This window comes from Elephas maximus, chromosome 13 (genome assembly GCF_024166365.1).
Source record: "Elephas maximus indicus isolate mEleMax1 chromosome 13, mEleMax1 primary haplotype, whole genome shotgun sequence".
NCBI classification, from domain to species: Eukaryota; Metazoa; Chordata; class Mammalia; order Proboscidea; family Elephantidae; genus Elephas; species Elephas maximus.
Window position 1 is genome coordinate 24878858 of NC_064831.1, and position 12198 is coordinate 24891055.

The window sequence follows — 12198 nt, forward strand, 5'->3', positions numbered from 1 at the left end:
TGCCTCCGCTCCAAGAATGGTGCCTGAGGGCTTCCTGCAATTCAGGTCAGGTAACACCTCTCCGCTTCTGAACGGTCTCTGCCTTCCCCTGCCCCTCAGTTTGTTGTCTAAGCCTGCCTTTGTTGCTCAGGGCTCCCAGCTTGTCACAAATGTATTCGTTTCACTTGTTTTTTCGGGTCTTTGTTGTAAAGAGGGCTCGATGGAAGCGTCTGTCTATTCTGCCATCTTGGGTCCGCCTCCGCAATATGCCTTTTGATTTCATGGCTGCTACTTCAAGATTATTGATCCAAGTAATAATCTTGATCCAAGTAGACTGAAACCCTTGACAACCTCTGTTTCTTAGCCATTTATCATGGTGTTTTTTATTGGACTAGCTGTGAAGATTTTTTTTATGTTCAATCTATATTGAAGAGTGTAGTCTTTGACCTTCATCAGTATGTACTTCAAGTTGTGTTTATATTCAGCAGGCAGGTAGTTAATGAGTCTTCCTCCAATCCTGATGCTTCGTTCTTCTTCATATAGTCCAGCTTCTTGAATTATTTGTTAAGCATACACATTGAATAAGTAAGGTGAAAGGATACAACCGTACTACATTCATTTTCTGATTTTTAAGCCACATAATATCCCCTTGCTCTGATTGAATGACTGCCTCCTGATCTATGTGCAGCTTCTGCGTGTATGTACAGTCTAGAAGTCCAAAATCAAAGTGTTGGTAGGGCCATGCTCCCTTGAAAGCCTGTAAGGGAAGATCCTTACCTCTTCCAGAGGCCATTTGCCTCTTCTCGTAGCTCCAGGCATTCCTTGCCTAGGGCAGCATCACTCCAACCTGTGCCTCCGTCTTCACATGGTCGTTTTCCCTCTGAATCTCTCTGTATCTGTGTCTCTTCTCTTTTTATAAGGACACAAGTCATGTTGGATTAAGACTTACCCTACTCCAGTGTGACCTCATGTTAACTAATTACATCTACAAAGATGCCATTTCCAAATAAGGTCATATTCACAGGTACCAGAATTTAGGACTTCAGCATATCTTTTGTGGGGGACAAAATTCAAGCCATAATACAGCTTAAAAAATTAATTCATTCAGTTCTTGTGTCCCTCAAATAATGAATTAAACTTACATCCTCACCCTACTTCATCTCATCACTGACGTCCACCCTTGGGATAGGAATGGTGGATGATAAAGAGGCAGAGGACCCGGTGAAAGATTAGTTGGGTTTAAAGGGTGGGGTGAGATTTGGTTCTCACTCTTTGTAGAAACATTGCTTATAAACAGATGTCATATATTCAGCGGACCGATTAGTCTTTGAAAAATTCATCAGTTGGTCTAAGCATTTTCTTAGTCTCTGAAAGTTTACTTTAATCTTGCATTGTCTGAATTTGCAATAATGATATAACTAATTTACCTTTAATTAATAATTATATTTTCACAGTTAAAAGAGACTTTCGGTTTTCTTTTCTTTTTTTTCCATTTGAAAATCTAGATGATGGATATGTATGTTTTGTAGACTTCCAAGTTCTGTAAACTTTATTTGATTTGATATATTTTCTATTTAGAAATGTTGGTAGACATGATTTAATCACTGGTTGATGATAAATATCACTCTTTTCCTATATTTTTGAACAGTGTGGAGGATGCTGGGCCTTCAGTGTGGTAGGTGCGGTGGAATCCGCATGTGCCATCAAAGGGGAGCCTCTGGAAGACCTGAGCGTTCAGCAGGTCATTGACTGTTCATACAGTAATTATGGCTGCAATGGAGGCTCTACTCTCAGTGCTTTGAACTGGTTAAATAAGGTGAATAATTTTAAACTCTTTTCTTTTTTGCTTGTTTAACGTGTGTTTAGTATCCAAACAATTTACTTTCATATGCTAAATAAGGTTTTCAGGTTCAGAAATTTAGATAAGCAAAGCTTGAATTAATCAGAAGGTTTAAAAATGAATTGTTTCTAGGCAAATCAGTCATCAGGAAATCAAAGGGCGAAACATCTTACCTGAAATCTGTTTTCAGTACATATTTATGTTTATTTCTTAATAGGAAAATACTTGTTTGCAGATCAGTGCTACAGAATGACCGAGAAAGACGAGAGAAAATGATTTCCATACAATTACTGAACATTGAGGTGAAAAGGGATATTAAAGTCAGCTAATTTAGTAACTCTTTTTATAGATGAAGAAATGAGACCTGAGAGGTGAAATCACATTACCAAGTCATTGGGTGAGCCAAACTGCACCTGTCTCCCACTTCAGGGCTTGACCCAGTCTAACACAGTGTCCCTCAATGTTCTTTGTAAACTCTCTAACATTGTCCCCAGTCAAGCCTCAACTGTATGAAACCACACAGTGTGAGCACTATTACATCTTTTGTTGTTGTTGTTTGTTTGTTTTAATCAAGGCAATGTTCCTAAGACCTGGATTCACTATATTTTGTGTTACTTTATGCTTTGGGTCGCTATGAGTCGGAACCGACTCAACAGCACCTAATGACAACAACATATGCTTTGGGGCATAGTGGTTAAGAGCCTGGCTGATGGAACCAAAAGGTTGGCAGTTTGAATCCACCAGCCATTCCTTGGAAACCCTATGGGGTAGTGCTACTCTGTCCTCTAGGGTTGCTGTGAGTCAGAATCTACTCAATGGCAATGGGTTTGTTTTTTTTGGTATATGATTTGGGAGCCCTGGTGGCATAGTGGCTAAGAGCTCAGCGGCTAACTGAAAGGTCATCAGTTTGAATCCACGAGCTGCTCCTTGGAAACCCTATGGGGCAGTTCTTCTCTGTCCTATAGGGCTGCTATGAGTTGGAGTCAACTCAACAGCAATGGGTTTGGTTTTTTGATATATGCCTTGAGCTGCTCTGTACACATTGTGCGGACGGTGAATTGTGTGTTCTTGTCCCTGGGTGGTGCAAATGATTAACTCACACAACTGCTAATCAAAATGTTGGAGGTTCAGTTCTACCCAGAAACATCTCAAAAGAAAGACTGGTGATCTTCTTCCAAAAACTTAGCCACTGAAAATCCTGTGGAGCACAGTTTTGCTCTGAAACACATGGGGTCGCCATAAGTAGCAATTGATGCAAACAGCAACTGTGTTCCCCTTCCCCCTGCCAAAGCCCAGCATTCTGGACGGGAGAACTATAAAATGTGTGACTCATGACAGATGTGGGTAGAAGAATGCTTAACCTAACCATTATCTTGTCTTGCTAAATCACTGTACTTAAACGAGTCTTATTCTGACTCATAGTGACCCTAGAGGACAGAGTAGAACACTCCCTACATGATTTCCAAGGAGCAGCTGATGGATTTGAACTGCCAACTCTCTAGTTAGCAGCTGTAGCTCTTAACCACTTCGCCACCAGGGCTCCGTCAAAGACTTGCTAATGTAGAACCAGAAGACTGGAAGGAAAATGTTACCTTGTCGTTCCTTCAGGAGCAAGATGACTCTAAGCTTTGTTACCAGACAGATGGAGATTCTAGAGAAGGAAGGTATGGGAAAAAGAGGAGTCAAATGGAGAAAGAAGGATATTGTCTGTGATTCCCTAGCATATCCATGACAAGCACCTAAGACCTTAAGGTCCTAAGAACCCAAAAAAGCACCCACATGATGAAGATGTGGCCAAGGTGGACCTTATTTTAACACATTGAAGCATTTTGTTTGATTTTTAAAACAGTTAAATGCCAACTTAATTGTTTTAATTTAATTGTGGCTGTTTTTTTTTTCAGATGCAAGTAAAACTGGTGAAGGATTCAGAATACCCATTTAAAGCACAAAATGGCCTGTGCCAATATTTTTCTATTTCACATTCTGGATTTTCAATCAAAGGTTATTCTGCATATGACTTCAGGTAAATATCTTTTTCTCTGTGTTCTTTAATTTATGATCTGTTGAATATTCAGAATTAATAACAAGATTACCTCAAGCTCTTAAATGTTTTAAAATCTGCTTTTTACTAGACAGTAATTGCCAATTACAGTGGAGTATTATGGGTATTGTTTGTTGAATACAATCAACTTACTTTTCTGTGTCTAATTACAATAGAAATAACAATTTTAAATTAACACACTTAAATCCAGTTTAAGGAGGCCTGGTTGCACAATGGTTAAGAACTTGGCTGCTGACTGAAAGGTTGATGGTTCGAACCCACCACTGGCTCTGCAGGAGAAAAGACCTAGTGATCTGCTGCCATAAAGATTACAGGCTAGAAAACCCCATGGGGCAGTTCTGCTCGGTCCTAGAGGGTCGCTATGTGTCAGAATAGATTCGTTGACACGCAACAACAACAAATCCAGTTTAAGGTATGATTTATACTTAGCACTTTTCTCTTACCAATTGTGCAGTAATACTATTAGCACATTTCAGTCTTACTGTTGAATCAATTCAGAATTGCTCTGTGTAGACTCTGATATGAAGCAGCCTATGTATCAAGAAGTATTTTTGGACATACTCTATGTCCCTGTAATTTTCAAGTCACAGGCTGTAATAAAAGCATTAAAAAAAGCTTTCAGATTAAGAACAAGTAGGGAAGAGCGTTTTACTGAAGATAAATTGCATAGCACAGGGTCATGATAAGAGTGCAGGGATAGAAAAGATAGGCTGGGGAAGAGGACTCATGTTGGAACTTGAAGGGCAGATTGACTTTGGGTAGGTTCAGGGGGAAACAATCAATAAAAAAACACGTGAGAAACAAAAAGCCAGCTAGAGAATCATTGTGACCAGTTGATGGAATACAGGATAGGTGTTCAGAGATGATAAGGACAAAGGAAACTCAACTAACTCGTGCTTTCAATTTTTATTAAGAAATAAAGAGATCACAGCAGTGGGTCCTGGACAGAGCAGGAGAAAAATCTAGAACAAAATTCAAATTCACAAAATGAGACCAGACTTCTGGCCTGATAGAAACGGGAGGAACCCCTGAGACTGTAGCCCCCAGACAACTTGCTAACTCAGAACTGAAGCCGCTCCTGTAGTCCACCTTTCAGCCAAAGATTAGACAGGCCTGTAAAACAAACAATAACACATGCGAGGAATGTGCTTCTTAGTTCAATCAAGTATATGAGACTAAATGGGCAACACCTGCCCAAAAGCAATGATGAGAAGGCAGGAAAGAACAGGAAAACTGGGTGAATGGACAGGAAGAACCCAGGGTGGAAAGGGAAGGGAGGAGAGTGCTAACACATTGCTGAGATTGCAGACTATGTCAAAAAATGATTTGTGTATAAAAATTTGAATGAGAAACTAGTTTGTGCTGTAAACTTTCACATAAAGCACAATAAAATTAAAAAAATACATATATGAAAGGGAACTTCACATCCCAGAACTTAAACAGAGAAAACAGAAGCATTAAATTAAATTTAGATAAGGTAATAACAGAATGCCCTGTAATTTACTTGATACTGAATGTAAAAGACTCTCTTGATCCAGATGATGTGTACCCATGAGATCTGAAGAAAACCAAGGGTGAAATAGGACCATTGCAAAAAATATAATCCCTCTAAATAAGCGTAAGTGTGCACAGGACACACCTCCTCTCCATAACAAGGGTGACCCTGGGAAACGTACACCAGTGAGCCTTGGGTCCATACCTGGCAGGCTACATAGGATCTCAGATGAAATATACAGGGTCACCGAGCACATTCCCAACACCTCCTTTGGAGGTAAAGACAACAAACTTCTAAAGCGAGAAAGAGTGCCTTTATAAGTCATTAGTTCCTTAAGAGTGCAGTTAATCCCCAGCCTACAACTGGGTTCCGTTCTAATGACTCTGTCATAAGCTGGTTCTGACATAAGTCAAATACCTTGTTTTTGTTGTTGTTTTGTTTTGTTTTTAGTTTTCAATACTATTGTCCTTTATTACCGGTATCTTCGTAAATCCTGTATAAGGAAAGGGTGTGAACAAGAAGGAACTACATTTTGAAAATGTAATTAGGAAGTCCTTTGTCATGCATAGAAGATTGAAAAAGTTAGGAAGACACAAAAGAATAATAGGCATCAGTCTATACTGGAGCGCATGTGTGGGTGAGCATGAGAGAGAGAGAATCTAAGGTCATTGGTATTGAGCCTGAAACAGGATCTAACCAACCTTTAGTTAAGAAGGAAGAGTTCCAATAAAAATTTTGGCATTTATAGTGAACAGTAGGCTTTCCTGGCTAGAGTAATGTTAAGCTGATTGTGTTAGATTCTTCAGTAAGATCTTTTATTTATTTATTCATTCATTCAGATATTTATTTAACACAGTTTTAGGTTCAAGGGATTTGACAGTGAACAAAACAGATAAAAACTCTTGCCTTCATGGACTACATTGTAGTGGGAGAGACAGGCAATAATCAAAAAAACAACAAAAAAATAATGTACGGTGTGTTAGAAGCAATCATTTCTAAAGAGAACCAAATAAAACAGTGAGAAAATAAGAAATATCTGGAGAAAGGGGCATATAAAATTTTAGAAATGATTGCCATCGAGGGACTCACTGAGAAGGTGAAGATCTGAAAAGGACACTTAGCCATGCAGATATCTGGAGAAATACTCTTTCAAGCAGAGGAATCCGTAAGTGCAAAGACCCTGAGGCAGAAACATATCTGATATGCTTGAAGAATAATGATGAAACCGGTGTGGCTGCAGTGGAAAGAAGAAGGACAGAACTAGCAGGAGATGAGGAGAGGTTACCAGTTATTAACTTAAGAGGGGGGTTGGTTCTTTGTCTTTTACTCTAAGATATAAAACCATTAGAGGGTTTTGAGAAGAGAAATGACATGGCTTGACTTGCATTTTAATAGAATCACTCTGGCTTCCACAAAAGAACAGATAGAACAGGGTAAGGACAGGAGCACAGTGACCAGTTAGGAGTAGGGTTGCCATCTTTAGCAAATGAAAATACAGGGCATCCAGTTAAAGTTGTATTTCAATTAAATAACAACTATATATATAGTTTGTTTGTTTGTTTTTAGTGCAGAGAGCCCCAAACATTTGTTTATCCGACATGCTGCATGTGGCCCACTTATACTGTGAAGCAGGGTGGAAGTCACAGGAAAACAGAAGTGACCCTACTGGGTCCAACAGAAAGGATTCAGCGTAGGGAACAAGATGCCCAAGAGTTAGGAGACTGAAAGCCTGCCGAGAGAATGCTAAAGTAATTCAGGAATTAATAATTACAGAATCAACTACCACCCCTGGAGCTGGTGAAACAAAAGAACGAGAAGACATTGTTAAAACATAGGCTTGCAGAAGAGTGTCCCTGTGGGGACTTTCTGCAGCTAATGCTTAGACCTCCACAGAAGGGTGCCACACCACTGGTACTAGGGGTGCTAAGAGAATCTGGGGGTTTGAGCCAGCTCTTTCTGTGGTGGTACAACACTGGCAGGAATTAAAAAAACAGGAAGCCCCTTTTCTCCTCTTTCCACCTTCCAGCATCCCTTTGTTGTTGCTGCTATTACGTGCCATCGAGTCAGTTCTTCATAGCAACCCTACGTACAACAGAACAAAACACTGCCTGGTCCATGTCATCCTCATAACTATTGCTAAATGTCCGTTTAGAACATCCAATTGCCATCATCTAGTCAAAAGTTACATGTCAAAGGAGTTAGAAAACTCCAAGTCAAAACACCAAAATACAGAGTATTAAAATGATATTCTTGAAGATGAGAGACAATAGATAAATATCCCTCACAGAGGGGGAAGCTCCACAGGTTGTACAGAGGGCTTTATATGAAAGGTAGAGCCCTGGCAGTGTAGTGGTTAAAGTGTTCCACCGCAACTGTAAAAGTCGTGTTCGAATCTACCAGCCACTCCTTAGAAACCCTATGGGGCAGTTATACTCTGTCCTGTAGGGTCCGTATGAGTCAGAATCGACTTGATGACAATGGCTCTGTGTTTTTGTTTTGTTTTACATGGAGGGTAAGAGAGAGGAGAGGCAGCTATGACTCCAGGCTTTTTTTCCTGAACACCTGAAAAATGGATTTACCATTAGCTGAGATATGGAAGATTTGAAAGGGAACATCAAAAGCTTTGTTGGGGCATGTAGGAAGTGATTTGTTAACCTTGGTAGGGGGAATGAGGAAGAAAGACAGAACATAGAAAGCAGGATTTCATTGTTATGTAAGGTAGCTGGGGAGCTCTGGGATCCAGTGTGAGATACACACTTCAGAGTTAACCCACCCAAGCTGGTGTTCATCACCTCCCATGATTTATTAGTTAAGGCCGCATCTGGCACGAGGTTGGAGGGTAACTGGTGATCCTTGGCACTTTGCGAGAGATGGAGCTCAGGCTGAGAACTGCAGGACTCATCCTAGGAAGCTGGGCTAATGTGTACTGTAGTAGGAAGGTCTTTCACAGCAACTTTTATATATATGGATCAGGCTCTGGGCACTTCAAAAATCCCCGTTGACAAAAGAGGCCCCGAATAAGTAAAGCATTACTGAAAAAGAACAAAGTGGGGGGGTCTCATCCTACCTGATTTTAGAGCTTATTATACTACCACAGTAGTCAAAACAGCCTGGTACTGGTACAATAACAGAACTGAGAATCCAGATACAAATCCATTCACATATGAGCAGCTGATACTTGACAAAGGCCCAAAGTTACCTAAATGGGGAAAAGACAGTCTTTTTAACAAATGGTGCTGGCATAAATGGATATCCAACTGCAAAAAAAATGAAGCAAGACCCATACCTCACACCATGCACAAAAAAAAACTAACTCAAAATGGATCAAAGACCTAAATATAAAATAAAATGATAAAGATCATGGAAGAAAAATAGGGACAATACTAGGAGCCCTAATACATGGCATAAACAGTATACAAAACATTACTAACAATGCACAAGAGAAACTAGACAACTGGGAGCTCCTAAAAATCAAACACCTATGCTCATCCAAAGACCTCACCAAAAGAGTCAAAAGATTACCTACAGACTGGGAAAAAGTTTTTAGCTATGATATTTCCAAACAGCATCTGATCTCTAAGATCCACATGGTACCGAAAAAACTCAACTACAAAAAGACAAATAACCCAATTAAAAAATGGGCAAAGGTTATGAACAGGCACTTGACTACAGAAGACATTCAGGTAGCTAACAGATAGATACATGATGAAATGCTCACAATCATTAGCCATTAGAGAAATGCAAATCAAAACTACAATGAGATTCCATCTCACTCCAACAAGGCTGGCATTAATACAAAAAACACAACATAATAAATGCTGGAGAGGTTGTGGAGAGACTGAAACACTTACATACTACTGGTGGGAATGTAAAATGGTACAACCACTTTGGAAATTGATTTGGCAGTTCCTTAAAAAAGCTAGAAATAGAACTACCATATGATCCAGCAAACCCACTCGTTGGAATATATCCTAGGGAAATAAGAGCCTTTACACGAACATATATATGCACACCCATGTTCATTGCAGCACTGTTTACAATAGCAAAAAGATGGAAGCAATCAAGGTGCCCATCAACGGATGAATGGATAAATAAATTATGGTATATTCACACAATGGAATACTATGCATCGATAAAGAACAATGATGAATCCATGAAACATTTCATAACATGGAGGAATCTGGAAGGCATTATACTGAGTGAAATTAGTCAGTTGAAAAAGTACAAATATTGTATGAGACCACTATTATAAGAAGTTGAAAAATAGTTTATACTGAGAAGAAAATATTCTTTGATGGTTACGAGAGTGGGGAGGCAGGGAGGGAGAGAGGATTTCACTAATTACATAGTAGGTAAGAACTATTTTAGGTGAAAGGAAAGACAGCACACAATACAGGGGAGGTCAGCACAACTGGACTAAACCAAAAGCAGTTTCCTGAATAAACTGAATGCTTCGAAGGCCAGCGTAGCAGGGGCGGGGGTTTGGGGACCATGGTTTCAGGGGACATCTAAGTCAATTGGCATAATAAAATCTATTAAGAAAACATTCTGCATCCCACTTTGGAGAGTGGCGTCTACGGTCTTAAATGCTAGCAAGCAGCCATCTAAGATGCATCAATTGGTCTCAACCCACCTGGAGCAAACGAAAACGAAGAACCAGACTACTGGTGATTAAAGCAAGTCTTACAGGTACAGGCTCTTGCTGATCATGATTTGCTTTAATCACTGAATTTCGGTGGAAATAAAATTTAAGAGAATTCTTTGAAGACTGTAGGTCTTGTAAATCACTGCTGGAAAAATGAATAGCAAGCTCATGGAACCAGGATTTGATAATATAATATATCCATTATCAACAAACGTGCATTTGATAAGAGTTCTACATTGGACTAATAATGGAGACAGATACTGTTTGGAATATATTTTAAGTTGCTAAAGGCTCATATCTTTCTGGTGTTCAGCTCCGGAGCTACATGGAACAGTTGCCTGGCTTGGTTTGTCCTTAATATCACAGGACCCCTTATTTCTTATTTTTCAATATCGTTGATATATTTTTTTCAGCCTGCCTCAGTTATTTCTTTCATCCTACAATGTTAACAGCCCTTTATTTTCTTTAAAAAAAAAAAAAAAAAAATTCTCCTTGATCTCTCTCCTTCACACTTTCCCCTGAAACTGGATCACTGATGTGATGTATTTCACAGTATATCTTTTGTTGCCTTAAAGAAGCAGAGACAACTATGTTCTGGGTCAGACAGAGAAGATCATATAAATTGTATTTGAATTACAAAATATTCAAAGAATTTGAATACAATGAAGTATACTATATACACTGAAACTTAGGTTAAACAAAATTTATTAGATGACTTCGCAATGAGGAAGGAAACAATGTTGTAAAGTTAGAGTAGAACTCCTGTGCTAGCCATGGTACATAATTTGTACCCATAATTTTATCTTATATTGATTCTACAAATTAGGTGGAATGACTGTAGTGTACAGCTGAAATTTGTACCCAGGTCTGAAGGACTTCAAGTCCCTGAATACTATAAAGGGGTTGCACTCAACTACTAAGGTTGGCAGTTTGAATACACCCAGAAGCACTGCAGAAGAAATGCCTGGCTATCTACTTCCATAAAGATTAGACAAGAGTTCTATTCTGTAACACATGGGATCATGATGAGTCAGAATTAACTCCATGGCCATGTTCTGCTTTTTTTTCTTTTTTTTCTTTAACACAGAATTTCAAAGCTATAACCTACCATGATGGCTTTTAAGAATTTTATAATTTTATCTTGTATCAAGATAATCTTAATGACTAGTGATTAGTAATATAGTATCAAAATTCAGAAATGCCTGGTTGTAGATTCCCAAAAAACAGAGTTTAGCTTGTAATATGAATAAATGTGTGGAATCAATGTACGGTTTCTTTTGAATTTCACTATTGTGCATGCAGTTCTTTCTTGATCCTTGAACAAAGTGTCCCCTTCCTAGAAACTGGCCTCCAGCTGGGTGTGATGAGGTACTATTTACTCTTTCAAACCATTAATCCACCCATAGCCTGTTGCAGCAATAAACTACTAAATGCTATCTGAATAATGGCCTGAAATACCAGCAACTTGCTTTCAGTATCCTTTAACCACAAAGCTGACCTTTAGAAAATGTAAATGGTGGTTTAAGCATATACTATTAAGATGGAGAAGGAGCCCTGGTGGCATAATGGTTAAGCACACAACTACTAACCAAAAGGTCAGCGGTTTGAACCAAACAGCCATTCTGTGGGAGAAAGATGTAGCAATCTGTTTCCCTAAAGATTACAGCCTTGGAAACTCTATGGGGCAGGTTCACTCTGTCCTAGAGGGTCACCATGAATTGGAATTGACTTGATGGCAACCAGTATTAAGACGGATGAAGGCCAAACATTATATAATGAAAGACTTTATCAATAGATGTCCATTTATGAAAGCGATAATTGTGTCCTTTTTTGAAAATCTAGCACCTAGTTTGGGAATTTTAACATTTCTTCTATCGTATGATTATGTTAACCCCTTTTAGAAAATCCATCCATTTAATTTCTGTATTTTATATTCACTAAGATAAATTGGTTGGTCTCTTGATTTCACATGGTGTGGCAGAGATGACAAGATATTTCCACTTATCCATTTTTTCTTCTTTTGTATCAAAATAATCTTTTTATTTTAGCTGTGAACTTTGCAGCTACTCAATTTCATTTCCTATCATCCTTGAAGCTAGATTTAAGCCATATGACTGAGTTCTGGCCAGTGAAATCTATGGAGATACATGCAGAAGAGTGTGTTACTTCTGGGAAGG

The 12198-nt window shown here is 38.9% G+C and overlaps 1 protein-coding gene across 2 annotated transcripts in view; it reads left to right on the forward strand.

Annotated features, from left to right (window-relative positions):
• The window catches only part of CTSO (cathepsin O), a 50191-nt gene that overhangs the window by 32609 nt on the left and 5384 nt on the right, over positions 1–12198 (forward strand). For both annotated transcript variants that reach the window (XM_049905683.1, XM_049905684.1), the window contains 2 exons: positions 1628–1795; positions 3721–3842. In XM_049905683.1, the coding sequence (XP_049761640.1) occupies positions 1628–1795; positions 3721–3842 (290 nt within the window). The remainder of the gene's footprint in view (positions 1–1627; positions 1796–3720; positions 3843–12198) is intronic.